Source organism: Vidua macroura, chromosome 4, assembly GCF_024509145.1.
Source record: "Vidua macroura isolate BioBank_ID:100142 chromosome 4, ASM2450914v1, whole genome shotgun sequence".
NCBI classification, from domain to species: Eukaryota; Metazoa; Chordata; class Aves; order Passeriformes; family Viduidae; genus Vidua; species Vidua macroura.
The window spans coordinates 71,348,007-71,368,530 of NC_071574.1; the positions used below are offsets into that span (position 1 = coordinate 71,348,007).

The 20,524-nt window shown below is 46.3% G+C and overlaps 1 protein-coding gene across 4 annotated transcripts in view; it reads right to left on the reverse strand.

Moving 5' to 3' along the window:
* Window positions 1-2,674: 2,674 nt before the first annotated feature.
* Window positions 2,675-20,524, reverse strand: part of SLC4A11 (solute carrier family 4 member 11) — a 67,536-nt gene continuing 49,686 nt past the window's right edge. For 2 of the 4 annotated variants that reach the window (XM_053975356.1, XM_053975355.1), the window contains 7 exons: window positions 20,288-20,394; window positions 19,008-19,176; window positions 15,812-15,985; window positions 11,702-11,815; window positions 11,168-11,363; window positions 9,492-9,661; window positions 2,675-6,153 (listed from right to left, as the gene is read on the reverse strand). In XM_053975356.1, coding sequence (XP_053831331.1) covers window positions 6,090-6,153; window positions 9,492-9,661; window positions 11,168-11,363; window positions 11,702-11,815; window positions 15,812-15,985; window positions 19,008-19,176; window positions 20,288-20,394 — 994 coding nt within the window. In that variant the 3' untranslated portion in view covers window positions 2,675-6,089. The remainder of the gene's footprint in view (window positions 6,154-9,491; window positions 9,662-11,167; window positions 11,364-11,701; window positions 11,816-15,811; window positions 15,986-19,007; window positions 19,177-20,287; window positions 20,395-20,524) is intronic. The other 2 variants (XM_053975358.1, XM_053975357.1) reach the window with 1 other exon arrangement.

A 20,524-nucleotide genomic window follows, 5' to 3' on the forward strand; every position in this document is an offset into this window, starting at 1 on the left:
CCAGGGGCTGCAGCTTCCACACCTGGCCACTCAATGCCAGGATTGTAATCACTTTTTAATATCAGAAGTGGTGGAGGTGGGAGGGAGCTGCCAGCACCTGGGCAGGCAAGGGGAGCTCTGCAGTGAAGGGCCTGGAGGGACAGGACACAGGGAATGGCTCCCACTGCCTGAGGGCAGGGGTGGATGGGAGATTGGGAAGGAATTGTTCCCTGGGAGGGTGGGGAGGGGCTGGGATGGAATTCCCAGAGAAGCTGTGGCTGCCCCTGGATCCCTGGAAGTGTCCAAGGCCAGGCTGGACAGGGCTTGGAGCACCCTGGGACAGTGCAAGTGTCCCTGCCCATGGCAGGGGGGTGGAATGAGCTTTAGGGTCCCTTCCAACCCAAACCATTCTGTGATTCCATGAAGATGTGATTCCCATGAAACCCTGCTCCAGCAGGCCAGCACTCCCTGGAGGTGCTGTTTGAAATCAGTGGCACTGGTCCCAGCTTTGAGCAATGTGATGCTTTGAACCCCAGCGAGCTGCCAGCAGAGCTCCCAGGGGAAGCAGCTCCAGACAGGAGGGGACACGGCCTGAGCTCTGTCACCCCCATCAAGGAGCTCACCCCCAGCTCTGGGGATGCTCAGGGCACCCAGGGCTGCACCTTCTGCTCCAGCCACCTCTGCAGAACCACCCAGGCCATCCAGTCATGGAAAACCTCCCTAAAACAAGAGTTCCAGGACACCAACTCTTGCTGCTGGGCAGATGAGAACTTCTCCCAGCCCTCCCAAAATCAGCACTGAAATCAGTCCCCCCACGTGCTGAATTTGATAAGGAGGATTTCCTGCAGGCCCCTGATCACATCACAAACACCTCACTGCTGCAGAGCTCCTGGTTCTCCCCCCGTGCTCAGAAGTGCCAGCAGCACTCAGATCAGGAGGGAGAGACGTCATTTTCAAGCTGTTTTCCCCAACTTCTTTGCATTTTGCTCCCCTTCTGTGGCTGAGTGACCCTTCTGTGTGCCCCTTCTGGGGCACTGCTCCTGCAGCAGCAGGAATTTGTCTCGTGGATGAAGAGCAGAGTCTCCAAGTGAGCAGCTCTTTGCAGGAGAGGCAGATGGGGAGCAGAAGGCAGCAGCTCCCCCAGGACAGGCTCTTCAATATTTAATGTGACATCAGAGCAGAGCCAAGCGAGCCCAGCTCATGCAGCGTTTTGTACAAGGCAAAGAAAGACACAGCCAGGGAAGTGTGAAAGGAAAACACCCAAAAGCCAAAGAGGAAAGTGCTAATTTGTGATTCTAAAGCTTGTACTGCAACAACTCCCTCCCCTCTGCTCTGCCCACAACGTTGATGGTTTGCTCTTTGCAAGCAGTGCTGCAGCCACCAGTGGAATGGCCAGGGTTCAGTCCATCAATGCCTTAATTAGACAGGAAAACAGTTAGAGAAGATTATTCTCTTCTAATATTCACAGGCTTCAATACAGAAAACAACCCAGCCCCACCCCATTATGTCTACTGAGGTTGTTTTGGAAGCTTGGCAGATGAAAGGAGGACATCCCAACTGGAATAGGGGCCATAAAGGAGATTTCTGATGAGATGGGGAGGTGCAACTGCTGGACAGTTATGAATCCTCATCATTGCTTATCTGGCAAAGGAGCCCCAAGGAGCAGCCACTGCCAGACACAGGCTCAGGTTCTCCAGGAAAAATTCCCACTCAGCATTTCCCCAGTGGAAATTCCAGAGCCAGCTTCTAGAATGGGCTGGGGAAGCAGAGAGCTGGGTCAGGAGATGACAGCAAACAGCTTGCACTGAGTTTTGGGGAAACAGACACAACAGGGGTGCTTGAGCCACCCCCAGCTCTGCCCATCAACATTCTAGGCAGGTAAAAACCCTGCAAAGGGCAGATTCAGAATGCAACAAACAATAGGAAAAGGTTGGAAAGGAGTAACATGAATGTGTGACAATGATGGTGCAGATGCCTGGTGGGACACACTGGAAAACAGGAGCTGCTTTTGGTGATGTGACATCTCAGGTCCCTTCCTTATTGCTGAGAACTCCACAAAACCCTCCCAAACCAAGCCCTTCCCTCCCACCTCTGAACATTCTCCAGCTCTATCCAACTTTGGGGGAACTTCCTGCTCCTCCCAGGAGTGTCCAGAGAGCAGAGTGCAGCAGCAGCTCCTAAAGCAGCCAAATCTCATGAGCAGAAGTTTGTGAAGTCTCAGTCTCTGAGTGCAGCTGGGGATGTGGAATTTTGGGGAAGAACCTACAACTGTACATAAGTGTGGCCATCCACCCTGTTTCTTTCCAGAGCATCCCAGTTCCCTGGATCATCAGGAAGCTCGTGTTGTGTCCCACAGTGCTGGGGCTCACCTTGGACCACTTCAGCAGCAGCAGCTCTGAGCCAAACCAGCTGAATCCCTTTACCCCATCTCCATCCTTCCACAGCACATCCAAGTGGAGCTTGAATTTATTAAATAACTTCAAATGTTGGTGCCAGGGAGTTTGGGGCTGTTGCAGTGCAGTTGTCAGCCGTGCTTCCTAAGCAATCCCAAAAGTGCTGCACTGCTGGTTCAGCAAGTTCCACCTTTTCACCTACTTCCCTTCATTTACATGGACAAACACATCAAATCCCACACACAGCACGTCAAGGACGTCTTCAAAAGCAACAAAATAAAGTCTCAGACCAACAAAACCAGTCAGGTACAAATCCAATTTTAATTGTCAAGCTCACTTCTAGCTCCTACATTCAACGCAAGGATCAAAAACTACAAGTTTGAGAGTAGAATTTTATTCTATCTCCAGTTTCTGATTGTTTTGGCAGCTATCAAATGCCAACTTCCAAAATCCACTCATTTCAGAAGCTTTTCCCTGCCTTGCAATGCCAGGTGAACCCCACGGACAGCTCTTGACACCTTTCGGACTCAGTTCTTTGGCAACAGTTATACAGAGCATTGTGCGTATATAAAGAGCTTATAATAAAACTTCTTTTACATTCTAATTGTCTTAAACCTTCACAGAAGTATTAAAGTGCTCAATCAACTATGAACAAACCCTCCTTCCCTAGTCAGCTACTTCCTGGAAACGCCTGCACTTAAGTCAGCAAAACCAGAAGCAAACAAGAAGAGAAAAGGCATGGAAAAATAAAATAAATCCTCTGCAGGATCATGAAAACCCCTTCTGAGACAAGAGGCCTCGAGTCTCACATCTCCCTTCCACCCAAATATTGAGACATAGGTCCAAATGTTCAACCAGTCCAAGCCAGCACAGCTTTTTTCCCCCCCTCAAGCTGTGCTTTCCCATCAGTTGATTCCTTGGCCCCTGACTTCTGTAAGAACAAAAACCCTGCAGAACAGAATCCTACTGATGCTACAAAGAAAATACAAACACCGAAGTCACACCAGTGAAGGAAAATAAAAGATACAAACAAGAGTTGTGGTGGTTATTTAACCCTCTCTGCTGCCTGGATTTTCAATTCTCTCTGCAGCATTTGACACTATCTGAAATTGATCTTTCAAAAAGGCTTCAAATGGGGACATTTTTGTCTCTTCTAAGTGGGGGATGGAGGGTGCATCTCAAAACTATTTCATCTGGTAAAACCTGCAGGCCAGTCCACTCCACTGTGGCTCTGTGCCTGAGGAAATCCCACCCAGAGCCTCAAAGAGGACCAAAGCCACATTCCCTTGGGCACATCCTGTCCTTCCTCCAGCCACAGCACCCAGAACATCACTAAAACCACCCCCCAAGGTGATTTCTTCCTGTGGAGACACCAGGAATTCACCCACAGGACACGTGTGTGTTACAGCTTTACTCAGCCAGAGGATGACACCTCTGATTGCAGCTTTGCTTAAATCTTTTGACATCCGTGGGAAAAACATGTTATTTCAGCCTCAGCAGCCCTCTGCACTCCCTGGCTTCCAGCAGGTCCTGAACTGCTGCCTGTCACCTGCCCTTTTGCTGTTGACTGAAGATCAGACAGAGTTCTGCCACCTCTGAAATCCTGTCTGCCCCTGTTCCTGCATGCAGCCCTTGCTACACAGCTCGGAGTGATCCTGGCACAGAAATGACTCAAAAGCCAGGGAATTTTGGGGAAAATGTTCAGAAACCACGTTTGGGTTTGTACCTGCTCTTGTCAGACATGGCAGGAGCTGCTCCTGCTGCCCCCGAGGCTGCTGAAAGGCAAATTCCCTGCCTTGATGCACTGGGGTGGCCACCCTGACCCTGAGACTTCTCACATCAGCTTGGTGCCGCATGAAGGTCATGTTTTTGCTATCTGTGACATTGTTTTGCTTGCTAAGCTGAGGGGTTTCCCCTACAATTCCCTCAGGGAAATAAAACCATGGATACAGGAACTCTCACTGCTCTCCTCCACCGAGTCTCAATACAAAGGGTTTCGTAAGAAAATGAAAAAATTAGTTCTGCACACGTGTTTGAGAGCCGTGGGCAGCTCCACAAAGATTAAATACCTTCTGATCTTCGGTGCAAATACACCAAATCTGCAGTGGCTTGAGCCTGGCTTAGCGTCAGCACAGGAGCTTTGCATCCAAAGCCTTCCTCCCTCATGGTTGGGTTGGTCTCCCTCACCATGCTGGGGTGGGAGGAAAAAACTCTGCATCATCTACTGGGCAAGCAACTGGTAAGAAACACTTCTCTGTGCTGATAAATTAATGTTTTACATTCCCCCTCTTCCCTCATTTCTACTCTTTTGAAAGTTCATCACCGAGGTCCACGATGTTCTGAACATTTTTAGCTGTGACCTGTGACGTGCCAAGCACTGAACTAAGGGGCAGCTTGTTTCACAGTACTCCAAATAAGAAAACTGACCATAGTACAAGCAAAATTAAATAAACTGAAATATAAAAGACAGCAGAAGTTAAGATTCATCCAGAAATATAATATAACATCGGGGGGGGGAGGGAACTGGAAATTAGCTACACAACAGAAACAATGAAATGACCAACAAGTACTGATTAGGTGAAAAGAGGAAAATTTTCATTGCATTCTGTACATCAAAATTAAATGAAAAATTCACATGTTGGAGCCTCGAGACAGAATGATGAAGGTCTCAAGCCACAGGAAGGAGAAAGCAAAGAAAACACCTTGAAGAAAGCAACACGTGAACAAAACCAGTAACTGAGCAGCTTCCAAAGGAATAAAAGTGACCATCTCTCAAATGAGAAAAAGCAGCACTGAAGCAGAGAACAAGTATATGGTCAGGACATGGTGGGTAACACTGACTGCACAAAACACTTGTGAATTTGGAAAGAACCAGGCCTATTTGTATATCTATGCAAAATATATACACAACTCCATATGTATATATGTACACATAGGCACTACTGTACATATGTATATGCAACCTCGACACAACTGCCCTCTGGGTGCAAGCAAAAAATGCTGCAGTTGTGCAAAACCTACAATTCTGTGTTTGATTACCCAGGAGAAATGGGAGAAAGATCCAAACTAATGCCCAAACAGCTCAAACCCAGCAGGGGTTTCATCCACAGGGCCATGAGAGCCCAGCCTCTGAATGTTCCCAGCTCATTTGCTGGGATTAAGAATTCATCCAAAACGGTGGTTTGAAGCAGTACACATGGCAACTGTTTCCAAACCCATTAATGTGAGAAAGCAGCCACCATCTCTCCTGACATCAGTGGCTCAGCACGAGGCCATCCCACCCAGAACACCAATTTGGGAATACTGGGTGCACAGGGAACTGGATTCAAAGGCCAGGCCAGGGCTGTCATTGTATAAAACAAGGGTCAGTTGCTGTTCTTAGTGTTGGGGAAGAAAAGGATGTGGTGCATTAAAAAAAAGCCACCCCCACCCTCAAACAAGGGAACACGGGACAACTCTGGATGCTCCAACCATGCAGCCAGGCTGATCTTTGGGGTTTGTGTGGTTGGGGATGTGGAAAAGTAGCATTTTTCCATAAAGCTCGTTCGCCTCGCAGCTCCAGAGAGCAGCGTCCTCTCAAGCCCAAGGCTCCCTTGGTCTGGCACAGGCCCCGTGGAGCTGTGACAGGAGTGCATTGCCAACGTCAGAGCACGGAGAAAGTGGTGGAAGAGAACCCCCCCAAGGGGGAGTCTCTGCTGCTCTGCAGGCCAGGGACGCTCAGTACTCTGCATCCATGGCATCCAGGTACTTGGCCTCGATGATCCTCGGCAGCAGGTTGTACCTAAGGCAGAGCAGAGAGCGGGGCTCAGTCCCGGGTTGTGCAGAGTTTTTCTCCCTGTCCCAAAGCTCCCGGGTGAGCCTGGCCGTGACGTTCACCCAGTGAGGGGGACACAACGTGGGCACAGCAAAACCCCACCACCCCCCCAAAAAAAAAAGAGCAAACACAGCGTTTATAGGAACTGCAGTGCCAGGCTCCCTCTGCAAGAGCCTCCTCCTTCCAGCTGGAAAGAGAACATCCTCATCCTCACAGGAGGAAGTCACTTTCCTAGAGCTCTGTCACCACCAAGTCCTCAGGGTGACAAAAATACAGAGGTGAAGAGCCATGACTCCAAACAAGACCACCCTAGCTTCTCCATATGGAGACAGGGATTCCCTGACTTTAAATTTTTTTTTCATTTGATTTTTTTTGCAAGAACATCCTCAAAAATTAATATATTTGGGTTAGAAAGGCACTGTGAAGTTGCTCTCGTAAATCTTGTAAATAAATAAAACTATTCACATATACACATAAATTTAAAATAAAAACCAAATAATATATTTACATAAATAAATATTATATACATCATTTTTAAAATAAGAACTAACACTACTCTCATACTACCTTATAGATTATGTACATAATACATATATACTACCTTAAATTATATACATAATTTTTAAAATAAGAACACTACTTTCATACAACTTTCACACATTAAAATCAAATTTAAATTAATTTAAAATATTTTAAAATAATAATTTTAACTAATTAAATATTTTATAAATTAAATACCCTATAATAAAATGCAAACTACAACTCAACAACCAGAACAATAAAAAAAAAAAAGCACATTTATGTGGCATTTTCCCTTGTTTAACAAGGAAGTGACTCTTCAGCTGTTAACTCAAAAAGCACCGAAAAATCAGTTTCAGATTTCAACAGCTGTGCAAGAGATCCCAAACATCACTTATTAATGAGAAATACCAGGATCTCCTTAAACAGACCCATCATAGAATAAAATGCTTGGGAGCCACGGGAGCCCAGATAAGAGAGAACTTGGAGAGAAGTTTCTTCTGTGGGCGACCAAAAACTCATCATCCCAAAATTGTGGATCTAAGCCAGGAACTGGGAATACCCAAAGAGATCAAGTTTTCCTCCAGCAGGCTGTTTTCCACTGCAGTAATGGATTTCAGTGGCTTCTCAGTATCTGTCTGAGACCACACCAGTGATCCCTCACTAATGACAGCACAAATCATGTTTCTAAAGCTGTTGGATGGATGGAAATGTGGCTTTGGGATGTGGCTGAGTTCTGGATGGGACACCAAGCCATGCCTCATTCATTTGTGTTTGATTCTTGAATTTGCCCCCTGGCTACTGTCCCATCTCCTCTTTCTCCCTTCACTTCTTTAAAAAAAAAAAAAAAAAAAAAGGAGACAATATATTAAATTCCTTCAACTGCCTCATCTCTTTAGAGTGCCAAATCTTTGGGAAAAAGTCATTAACTACAGAGCTCATGGATCATGGTGCTGCCTTCTTGGCTGGAGGCCACAGAAACTACATGAAGGCAAAAGAAATCAGAGGAAGGAAAGCCAAGGGCAAATTTCCGTGTTGTGCCAGGCAGCAGCAGCATCTTCCCTTGGCAGCAGGGCTGATTATTCAGCTGCTGGGAAAAAACTACCCTGGAAAGAGAAATGAGTTAGCAACACAGAGGGTATAAACTGACAGCATCTTATTTACCGAAAAGAAGATATATTTGCATATTAGTATCTAGCTCTGAGTACAAAATCAGGTTTTTGAATGCATTCTTGCCACACTAATTGAGTTTTTTATACCATGTCCAACACCTGGATTTGGCTGAGTGTGCCCCACGTTTTCTGTCCTGCACTGAGCTGCAATTCCCACAAGAGCCACTCATCCAGCACTGCTCACAGCTGGAATATTTACCAGCCACTCATCCAGGCACCCCAAGTGCCACCAGTGTGAAGGGCATTATGACCAGAGGAACAATAATTTCTGTGTTTTCCAAGCCTGTTTATCTTTTAAAATCCAGCCCAAATGGCTCTGGCATGATCCTGTTGAAAGCCATGGTAGCTCTAACATTTGCTTTTGTTTCAGAAAGGACTGGACCCATCTTTATCAGCCAAGGAAAACATCACTGCAGGTGGTGCAGATTAACAAACTGGCAGCCCTGAATTTTGGGATCAGAGGTAAAATCTCTGGGACTGCAAGCTCAAAGTCAAGCAGATATCACTGGTGCCATGCTGGCCTAAAAATAATCAAGTGGACTGGAAACTTGATCTGCTCCTTCCAAGATCTTTTTATGGCCTCTCATTATAACCAAAGGACTGAGAGCATGAATGATTTAACTGGAGAATGATGGGCAGTGGCTACTAATGAACCCCAAGGAAGAAATTAGTTAAATTTCTTAATAATTCTCTCTCAGTTCTCTCTCTCTGTAGGATATTGTGGGGTCCTCCCAGCTTTAAACATATATTTTGAGTCTGAATGTGGCCAGTTTCACCCAACTGATCACTGACAGGGGCATCCAGCAGTGCAGGAGGTCTGGGAGGTCACCACAGCACTGGGTAAGAGATAAGGATTCCTCTTAGGAAAAGTTTCCAGCTCTGCTGGAAAATCAAACTGCAAAGTGATAAGGAACATTATCAAATACCACCTAGAGGTTTGGACTATGGCTTCTCAGGAAGATCAGGCATCTCACAAGCACTAAAAAGGAGAGTTTTTGCCTCCTGGGAAGCTGGAAGAAGAGCACTTGCCAGCCCAGAACCCTCTGCACAACTCCCAGCAGCAGTGAAACCCTGATTCCTCCTCAGGCCTGAGCAGCTGGTAAAAAAACCCTCCTCATTACCCACTTCCAGGACCTGGTTAGTCTGGAAAATGCAGAAAACCCTCCTGGACCACTCACACTTCACACCATAGTTGGGACTGGAAGGGACCTCTGGAGACCACCCAGCCCAATCCCCCTGGAGCAGGTGACACAGGAACGTGTCCAGGTGGGTTTGGAATGTTTCCAGAGAGGGAGACCCCATGGCCTCCCTGGGCAGCTGTTCCAGTGCTCTGCCACCCTCAACATAAAGAAGTTCTTCCTCGTGTTGAAGGGGAACTTCTTGTGTTTTAGTTTGTTGCCTTTAGTCCTTGATCTGTCACTGGGCACCACTGGAAAGAGTCTGGCACCAGCCTGAGATATTTATATGGATTGGTGAGATCCCCTCTCACTCTTCTCTTCTCCAGACTAAACAAGCTCAGCTCCCAGTTTCTCCTCTCCTCAGCCTTCCAGCAATCCAAGCCTGAAGACACAAGGCATGGGAGACAGGGGAAAAAAAAAGAGCCAAGCTTCCTACCTGATGGGGATCATCCCTATCATGATGAGGGGGAAGATCATCTTCATGTAAGGCAGGGGTGACATTCCAAAGCCACAGAGGATGAGGAGCTGCAGGACCTGCAGGCCTGTGAAATAGTGGATCTTCCTCTGGGGAACTCTGCGGATGTAATGGGTCGGAGGATAAGCGGTCTGGGAAGAGAAGAACCACACGTTAGACATGCAGGGACCTGGACTTGTGACAGCAGAATGGGGCTTTGGGACACCAGGGTTTGAGGGAAGTCATGCATTTGTACAAGCAATCAGGGTCCTTAAAAGCTTCAGCAGCTGAACATGGGATTTGCAGGGTTAATTCCAGTGCCTGAAACCACAGCATGGGCAGCAAGACCCAGAGCATGACTGGGCACTGGGAGCCTGGAGAGAAGACAGGACACCCCTCAGGGCCAGGATTGCCTCTGGGAACATCTGGAGTGCAATTCAACATCATGGGAAGTGCAGTAATGAGATTCCCTGAGGAGGATTGGGGTTGTCAGGGCTCCCCAGGCAGAGGTGCCCGTGGGGTGTGCAGGGGGAAGGAGAGCAGATGCATCCAGGTGTTGCTCCTGTCGATGGCTCCTCCACCTGACACCCAGCTCCTCATTATTTTATAGCCTTGCAAGGCTCCAGGCTTGCCCCTGGTGCTCCCATCTCTTGGCTGAACCCCTTTAGGAGAAAACCAGGAGATGAGGGAAGTTCGGGAAGAGGCTGTGCTCACACTGCAGGGATTTTCTCAGCTCCTATAAGCCATTTTTGAGAAATAAGGGGGGAAAAATATGACATTAATAGGCTAAATATGGTGGTTTCTTTTGACAGTTCCTTGCTCATGTCTGAGCACAGGCTTTGACTCACTGTCTATACATCAATGAAGAGGATGAGCGACTGTCTGCTGGCACCAGCACAGCCTCAGTGGCTTTCAGATTGTGCCATGACTCATGAAAAGGTTTCCACAAAAGGGAGTTTTCCATATTTGAGAATACTTTTTAATTTTGCACACCAAAACCTGGAAAATTCCACACATAATTCCTACTAAAACCAGAAGTAATAAGTCGCATACATCAGTAGCTGTTCAAAAATTGACATGACATGACAAATGTGATCTTTACCCGAATTTCACAGTTTTAACCTCTGGGAATGTAATATTGGAGATCAAGACATATTAGCAAAGATGCAGAGCCAAATGTTGGGCTTATTAAGCCCTTGACCCTTGTTATATAAGAGAAGGTGAACTGGAGATTGCTCCAGGTACCACCTACACTCCCAAACAATACATTTTTAGCACCTGTAACAGAGACAGATTTAAAAAAAAACATCTTCCAGGTTTGTTTTCAGCCCACATCACAGAGGTTTCAATAACACAAGTAATTCCATTTTGAGTATGAAAGTGTCAAACAGCACCAAAAAAAAAAACCAAAAAAACCTGCCTGAAGCTTTGTTGGGGAAATCAAAGATCATATTTTCCTGATGTTGTGCCTATTATATTATATATTATTACTTTTTTAAATGCATGTACTCTGCAGATGACACGACAGCACAGGGGGGTTTAAAACTCACAAAAAAAAAAAAAAAAACCAAACCAAAAAAACCAAAATCTCACAAAAAAATCCCACACTGAAAAAGCAACAGTTTGAACAGCTGGGTTGCAAACACAGCTCCAGGTACCTGTTCCTTGAGCAGCAGAGCCACCCTTTCAAAGAGCTGGTTGCCATCGATGGAGGTCAGGGCGATGTAGAGGAAGAGGCCGAAGAGGACCGGCTTTGGGATCCACTGCAGGGGGAACGGGAGCAGCAGCAGCGACAGCCCCACCAGGAAATTTGCAATCAGACTTGTCAGCCGGGTCTCCTTCACACTCACAATCCTGGCAGCAGGAAAAGAGGGGTTAGGAGATGGGCTAGCACCCCAAGATCTGTAAGGGTTTTTATCCCAGTGGTTGCTCCGTGGAGGAGCAGGACACGTGCCACCGGGGAAAGGGAAACTCATCCCCACCACTGGAATCAGCACTTCTGGCCCCGTGCTGACATTGAGGAGGCAGAGCCTGGCTGGAGCCAGGCCAGGCACTTAATCCACAGCTCAAACAGAGCAGCTGGAAAAGTGCCAAATTCCCCTTCTGTAAAGCTCTACAGATCCTATCCTGAACTAAATTGCCCTCGAAACCGATTCTGTTTAGCACAATGCAGAGAAGAAAAAAAAACAAACCAGCCAAGAATCCTCTTTCTGGTCAGTAATCCTTCCCTTGCTTTACCCTGGGCACATGAAACTGGCTTGTCTCCCAAAGAAAACTCATTGACTTCTCCAGGAAATAAGGAACATCTTGGAGGGGAAAAAAAACAACAACAACAAAAAAAAAATAAACAGAAAGTCAGCAGTCTCCTGACAGCGAGTCAGCATCTTTGATGGATATGAGGATCTCCCTGTTTACATGGAAGGGAGAGCTGAGAGCACCACACAGGGATTCAGTCCTGCTGTGGGCAATTGCCTATTACCATGCAAAACATGTCATTAATTAATGCAAATTTCCCAGAGCTGACAGGCCACAAATTGAGCTTTTTTGAGGGGAAGACTGACAGGAAAGCAGGCAGCAGCTTTAGCAACCTGCTTGAGGGGAGGCTGCTGTGTTTTCTGTGCAGTCCAGCTAAACCTGTGAGCATCTCCTCCCAGTCTGAAAAAAAATATCAGAAACAACAGGAGGAAAGAAAACCCACATCTGTCAAGACTACTTACAAGGAGAGAAAAAGAAGATTCTTAATTTTTTTTTTAGAAGATAAATCCAACAATTCAGTGGCTAAGCCAGTGAATAAATCCCCCTATTACGAGGGGAAATTTTTGTCCATAGGTTGTTTTGGTGTAATTTAGTGACCTCATTCCCTGGATGAGACCCCTCAAATTCTGAATTAACCCTATACACAAATTTCTCTGAGGATTAACACCAAAGATCTATCAAAACACATTTCCCTCCTTTGCACATGCACTGCTGGGACTTCTTAATCCTGTTATAATAATTCTGTTATTTTATAATTCTGAATAATTCTGTTCTGAAGAAGATTGAATTATTGCAATATTAAGTTGGAGAGTTTTGCTTAGAAGTAAGGTCAGGTTGAACTTCAAATCTGTTTATACCTTCAAGGAGCAAAAGGAAGCTGAGGGGATGAAGGAGCCTTCCACACCTGTATTTGGAGAGGGAGGGAAAGGGTGACAGCCCAAAGCTTGCTCTGAGGATTTGGACAACAAGGCAGAATTAACACCAGCAATCATGAGACCTAAGGAACAACAGGTACCACAAACAGCACACAAAATCCTGAGAACAACACTGGAATTCTTCTGTGAGTAGTGGGGCAGGTCCTACAAATAATCCAGGACTACCAGGACAGGGTGCACAGAGGTGTTAACCTTTAAGTAACCTTCCAACAGGTTTAAACCACAGCTCTTCTCCTTCCAAACAGATTTTCTTGGATCCTCTTGCAAGTCTCCTACATCCAAGGGGTCCCTGCCAGTGCCTAGAGAAGCTGAGGGAGAGCAGAGTGCTTCACTCTTGCCAGAGTTTGGCATCTTTCCCACTGGCTCCAGGTCTGGATCACCACAGAACTGCTGGAGATGAACAGAGCCAAGCAGCTCAAAGTGCAACTGGAAGTGCTGTGCCAGAGCAATTCCAGTCTGGCCACTCCCGAGCTGCCAGAACCATGATGAGTCTCCGTGGTGCCTCAGAGAAGGAGGAGTTTAAGGATGGACTGATTTAACCTCGTCCAGGTACAGCAGGAGTTCCTCCAGCACCAGGTCAGCCACACAAGAAGAATTTCTGCTATTCCAGACAGAGATCTCTCCTCCTGCTGGGGAGGCTCCTGCCCTGCAAGCACACACAAGTCTGCAAGGGAAGTCATGCAAGTGGAAGAGCTCAGGAACAAAATGAGCTACAAAACCACATTTCAATCAGATGCAAGGCTGCAAGAACAAGCTCAGAGTGGCAGCCCTTAGGTAAGAGATTTCTGAAGTTCATGGAATTTTCTGCAGCCATCTCTCAGGGATGCAGCAATCACAGCACTGTGTTTGATCACAGGCAAGATGTACTGCAATTGCTGCCAGCTCCTGCTAATGCCACTTATTAGTTTGGAATATTTTATCAGAACATAGCTAAAATTGCTCATAATTGGCCAAACATGGTATTTTTAAAACTGATGTTCCCAGCCTTAGATTGGTCTTCTGCTAATTCTAGCACCTCATTTCCAGAATATCACAGTCACATTAAGTCAACAGAGGAATCCTTGATTTCCACGTGTTCAGAATCTGGTTTGGCCCTTGAGGAAACAGCTCCAGAAAGTCTGTGCTGTGATGGAAATGAAGTAATTAATGGAGATTAAAGAGCATAATCCAGGCTCATTTCCCCAAAATCCTCTAAATATGGCTAGCATGGGATTAGCCATTCCTGAACTTCTCCAAGTAGGCAACAAGAGCCTGTTTGCAGATTGCCACAGGAAACGTAAATCGTTTCTCTACAGGGGAGAAGAAAATTTTGCTTTTGCTGTGACAGATCTTTATCCTTGTTTATATCATCATCCTGTGGGAGCTTTGATTTGAGTGCAGGCAAGGAGCCTGCCAAGGGAGACAGAGCTGATTCTCTAATTGAGCTTCATTTCTTTTTCAGCAGAGCTGGCTAAGAGGGGAAAAAAATAAAATAAAATAAAATAAAAAGATGACTACATTGCTTGGAGCCTCATGTTCTAGCCCCAGTGCTTTGCAGAGAACAAAAAGCTTTGGTCTCAAAGGGAGTTCAAAGCACTAGGAAACCCTCATTCCCTTTTTCACTCCCAGTATCCAGTTCCCAGATTTGCCTCCAGCAGAGCAGAGCTGTGCCATGAGGGAACACCCTCAGGGAGATCAGGGCAGCCCTCAGCCCATCCAGGATAACCACTGGAGCTGTATTTAGGTCAAAGTGGTCAAAAAGGCTCTCTGGCTTTTTTTTTTTTTTGGATAGCTGGGTGAAGGAGGAGAGGAGAAGTGCAGGAATTAGTTCAGGCAGGGGACTTGGCTTTGCCAAAGCAAAGCCAGAATACAGAATCAAGACTGGACAAACAGGAAAAAGAGGCACTTGGATATTAAAAGTGACAACAGGAGATGCAGGAGGGAGGTTTGGCACATGGGTTTCAAAGTGTGAGTTCTGCATCTCTCAAAGAAACAGAGAGTGGAGGTATCCCAGAGCAGATCATGGACATGAGGAGCAAGGGCACTGATTAAAACCCTACAGAACTCACATTTCAAAGTTGATTTTTTTTCTTTAAATAGGGTTAACATTTATTCAAGAGAGATACAGTTGTGGAAACAACCAATAGCAACATATCCTAATGGGAATACAAACCCAAGGGACTGATCTCCCAGGAAAAGATCTGTAGAAGAGTTACAGGGAGCAGCAGAACTCAACAATTTCCAGATGTGAAAGGTGAAATCTGTCCATCCCTGACCCAAAAATCAGCTGTGCCTGGCTGGGCTGGGCCATTTGGCACCAAAACAAGCATGAAGGCAAGACTGAGATTAGGACAGACCCACTCCATCCCCCAAAGTCAGTGATCACTTAGGCTCACCTTCATAAATGGCAATGCAGAAAATGGCAGGACAATTAAAACTAATGGTATGTGAGTGGAAATTACCACTCCTGTGGCAAAAGCACTCAACTGCAACAGACTGAGGTCAAATGGGCCAGATCTGCTCCAGAGCAGAGATTGTTTCATGAGAAAAAGGTTTTTAATTCTTTTTTTAATAGGTTTGTGATAAGAATGCATTGCTCAATTCAGAGCAGCCGTAGAGTTGGTCTTAAATAGAAACCCATGACCCAGCCATGGCTTCGCACTTGTTTTTGTTTAAAACCCAGAGAATTTAAGCATCTCCTTCCCAAAATGTGGTGGGAGATGTTATGGGAGCTCTGAAATAATGGTGCATTTTTCCTCCACTTCGTAATAACCACCAGACAGGTTTCAGGCAGTGAATCAGCTTTGGATTCTTTCTGGGGAAAGCATCCGGAGAGATCCGGCCAAAGCATCTCCTCAGCTTTCCACAAGGCTGAAACTGAAAATGGCCTTGGCTGACTTTTCCAGAGGAGAGTTTGCAATGGAGTGGGTGGGATCCCTGTAGGATGCTGCCACTGGCCAGAGCATGAATTTGAGTGCTGGAGTGAAGGGGACGAAGCCAAATCAAGATTCCCTGGGTGCACCTTCCCGTCACTTTCATATCTGGAATGCAACACCCAACACCCCAACCACGCAAACCCACTGTTCCCAAAGGATTGGGAAGCCACCAATGAATCCAAAGAGATCTACTTACGTCTCATAGATGTGTCCACTCTCCACCCTCTCCTCCACGTAGGCCAGGGCCCGGACGTGCATGGGGGAATGCGGGAAGGCCGCGTGGATCCAGGGCAGGCCGAAGACCGACAGCCCCGTGTTGATCAGTGCCACCAGCAGCAGGTCCCAGTGATAGGCTGTGCCCTTCACCAGCCTGGAACAAGGGGTTGGGGACAGCAGTTACACCTGGTTACATCTGGTGCAAACCCTACAGGCTGCCTTTGTTGAACACACACAGAGATTTCACACCTCTGGATTTACCGCGTGCGTGGTGCCAGCACTAAGGAGTGAAATGTGATAGTTTGCTCCCCAAAGCTCTTGTCATCTGGAAAGAACAACTCTGAGCAGAAAGGCAGCCCGCTAAAGTAACAGCCCATGAAAATTTCATCAGCGTTTTTCTCCTACATTTATTGCAGAGTCTACACAAAATCCACGTGTGTGTTTGCTCGCAGAGTCCACAGAGGGAGTGGATAAAATCCTGAGCATTTGTTGTCAAAGTACTGACACTGAAGTTTCTGGTTGGCAACCCTCATCTCTCTCCTTCCCCACGAGCAGAACACGTGCTTGGTATGCTGCAGTAATCCCCTAATTATGTAATTGCTACTGCATGATAAGAAAATGGGACAGGAATTCATTAAACTTCAGCTCCTCCTTGGTAGTCACAGAATCATGGAATGGATCACAGAACAGTTTGGGTTGGAAGGAACCTTAAAGATCATCCAGTTCCAACACCCTGCCATGGGCAGGGACACCTTTCACTACTCCAAGTTGCTCCAAATCCCATCCTACATCTCCTTGGACACTTCTAGGGAGGACAGCCACAGCTTCTCTGGGCAACACATACCAAAAGGTTGGTAGCCAACCAAGGAAATTTGCTCCTAAGTTCATCAAATGCTGCAGAGCCTCCCTGTTTTATTTTTTAGGGGACAGGGAATCTGACAGCCTTCACTGAGGAGTATGAGCACACCCACTGTGCAGAAAGCAGCATCAAGATTGAACTCACATCTACTTTAACCTTGAAATTTTTTCCAAGGTCTGCTGCTTTCCTGAATATTCCTATCTTGTACCAACTGCTGAGATAGTATGAGTAAAGTTTAGAAAAAAAGCTGGGGAAGGATTCAGCCCTCAGACCTTAAACCCTCACTGAAAGGTCTAAGGCTGTATCTCTGCCACTGGAGCACTTGACATCCTCACACAACACGGGGGATCAGCTGAATTCTCTCTGGGCACCACCAGCTGGAAAGGCAGCATCATTTAGATGTGTCAGTGCCACCCAAACAAGCTCCAGTGAACACCTCAGCACAGACTTGGAGCCATCCACGATGCTCCTGGACACGAGGCACACGAAGATCAAAGCCATTGTTTGGGCAGCAGAAATCTTGGGTGGGGCTTGTTTTGGGACAAAAGCCTGCTCCCACTGGGAGTGTCCCCCTCCATTGACTGAGGAGGCTGTGGGGTGAGTGGGTCAGGTAGGTGTCTACCCTGCAGTGCCTCTGGAAGGTGCTGGCAGGAAGGGTGGGATTGCAAACGCGTTTCCTGCGTTGGCTCACGCTTTGGAAACACAGCCCCTGCTCACGTGCTGATTTCTCTGAGCAAAGGCACCTTCAGCACCCTCAGGGTCATTGTTTGTTGTCCTCCCCATTCTTTTCAGAAGGCTTTAAGGACATCAACCTCTTGGAATTAATCCAGAGGAGGCCACTAAGATTATCGGAGGGATGGAGCACTTCTGCTGTGAGGAAGGGCTAAGAGAATTGGGATTGTTTAGCCTGGAGAAGAAAAGGCTTTGGGGTGACCTAATTGCAGCCTTCCAGGACCTGAAGGGAGCTACAAGAATGATGGGGAAAGATTTTACAAGGACAAGGGAGAATGGACTCAAACAAAGAGTAGATTTAGGTGAGATATTAGAAAATAATCCTTCCTTGTATGGGTGGTGAGGCCCTGGCACAGATTGCCCAGAGAAGCTGTGGCTGCCCCACTCTTGGAAGAGTCCAAGGGCACATTGGACGGGGATTGGAGCAACCTGGGATAGTGCAAGGTGTCTGTGATGGCACCACAAACAAATGGTGTCAAGTCCTAGTTTTTACAACTCTAAAAATTCCTGCCCCAACATCCCTGCCCCAACACCTGATCAGCTCAGCCCTGTATCGAGCTGCTTTGAAAAACACTCTGAAAAACTCCAAAGAATATTTTATATTCCTTAAAGACATTCTAGTGGAAAATACCAAAAGTGAAGAAGAAATTCATCTTAGCCAAGAGATGACCCACTTACATACAGATTTATGCAACACTTAAAGGGATATAATAGAGATAAGAGGTGGTCAAAGGAAACTAAATTAGTGTAGCTGAATTTGAGCTTGTCTCCTCTCTCCTAATACTGTGTCACTCCAGCTACAACATGGAGAATGCTAATGGGTATTATGCAAGGAGAGAACCCTCCCACGCATCACATTAGCAAAAAATCCTCAGAGACATGGTAGTTTCCCTGGAAAAAAAGTCATCCACGTTCATTCTTGACATCACATCTGATTGCAGTTGGCACAAAAACATCAGAGGGAATATTTTAATAGTGCAACATCTCAAGTTTGCACATAAGTGAGACTTGGACATATTGTTTTATTGCACTTCCACCTTTTTTCAGTTGGAATTTGCCAACTCCAAACACTCCTGATGCTCAGCTGCAGCACATTGTGCTACAACATTTATGTAGGTCATTGACTTCTCATTTTTCAAGAAATTCTCTGTACTGCAAGAGCAGTGCAAGTGTCCACATGTGTCAGACACTCCCTAAATACCTTGAGGTGCATCCAAAGACCTCAAACTGTACAAAATATCCACTTCACATTCACTACGCCACCTCTTGTCTCCCAAACTCTTCCTGAAAAATGCCTTGAGAGTTTTAGGTGACAAACAATGGTGTTGGGCAGAGAGCAAAGAACAAACAGGTTGAGGTGATGAGCTCATTGAGGATTCACGGATTTGGCTCACTGCCACAACACCGGGCTTTGGGGCTGGTGAGGAGTTAAGCAGCAGAGTTACCTCCACCTGTGACAACAGGAATTCTTAGAAACACATCCTGAATACATTTCTGACGTTCAGACAAGCTTTGGGCTAGCAGTGGTGGTGACAGACCCAGGGACATCCCTCCACAGAGGGAAAAGCAGCACTGCAGGCGTTACCTGTTCTCCGGGGCGTTGGCGAGGGACGCGACGATGTTCTGCTCGATGAAGAAGAGCATGGAGAGGAGAAATCCCAGTCCCATGGCGCTCATCACCGACCCGATGGACAGGGACTGCACAGGGGCCAGCACAAACAAGCTGTCAGAGGCGTTGTAGTTAAATTTGGACACTGCAAAGAGGAGGGGAAGGACGTTAGGAGGCACCTTCTTATCCAACCATCAACGTTTTACACCCACACCACGAAGTACTGGGAAGCAAGCAGGAAGGCAGGCGTGATGCTCTGGCATGTGGAAGCCTGGAGGCCATGGAAGATGGCTCCATCTGGCTGGTTTGGTTTATTTTTTTCCTCCATCCACTTACGACTTGGCTGCCATCCTGATGGGACAGACCACTGCTAGTCCTAGTGAGGCATTACAGAAATTGGAGCAAAACAAAAGAGGGAAACTTGTTTTCCACAGATGCAACATGTTTTTAGATGAGGAAGCCATTATTTCTAACCAGCACCATAATGCTCAGCTCATCAACCCACAGAGGCATTTGAGAACTTCCTCATCTCCAACAAGCTGTGCAAAGCATTTTAGTATAAAATCTAAATCAAAACTGCTGCCATTGGAAGCAATCCATGGCTAGGGATAAATCACACATGGCCACGCAACATTTTGCAATCCAACTGGATGGAATGGCCATCACAATTAAAAAAAAAAAAGCCATTTCTTATTTGTTTCCATACATTTCCTCACATCACCCGCTCACGTCACTGCAGGACAATGCAATTCCTGTCCCCATTATCGCTTCCTGATATGGAAAAGTTGATCTATCTGGCCAATGAATGGTGTCTCATTTTTAGATTTCCTTGTGTAACTTAGAGCTGCCCAGATGCTCTGCACCATTTCACCTAAATTAGGAAAACAAACTGGAGACAAAGAGGACAAACTGGGATGACCAACTCCATGTTGATATGACTGGCAACAACCCTTCCTGCCTGCTGATTACTCTGCCCTTTGTTCTTTGCCAGAAATTGGTCATCTCCCTAATTGTGACACACACCTCAAACTCATTGAAAAGACACATCTGGATAATTTTTCTTGCCCCAGCCTCATTTAATCAGGGTTTTGAATGACATAAATCTAATGGTGAGGAAATCTGAGCCCTTGGAGGGCGGTACACGCAGTATTTGTGAAATTATATGGAAGAACTTTATTTATTAGCAAAACTCTTCTAGGATTTCACTTCTCTCTTTCATAAATCCCAGTATTACAGATAACAAAACAAGAACTTACTTTCAATTTCCTTGAAGATATAGGAACCCACAACAGAGAAGGTCAGGACTGAAATGGGTAAGGCACAGTCGGACAGAATTTCACGTACCCTCGCGTGCAAATATGGGCTGCAAAAGACAAAAAATTCCCATCAGCACCCCACTGTCAGGACAATCCAGACAACATTTAATGCTTTAGAAGTGAAAATTCAGTCCCATCTTGCAATTCTGAAGAGATACTTGGAGTGACGAATTAAGT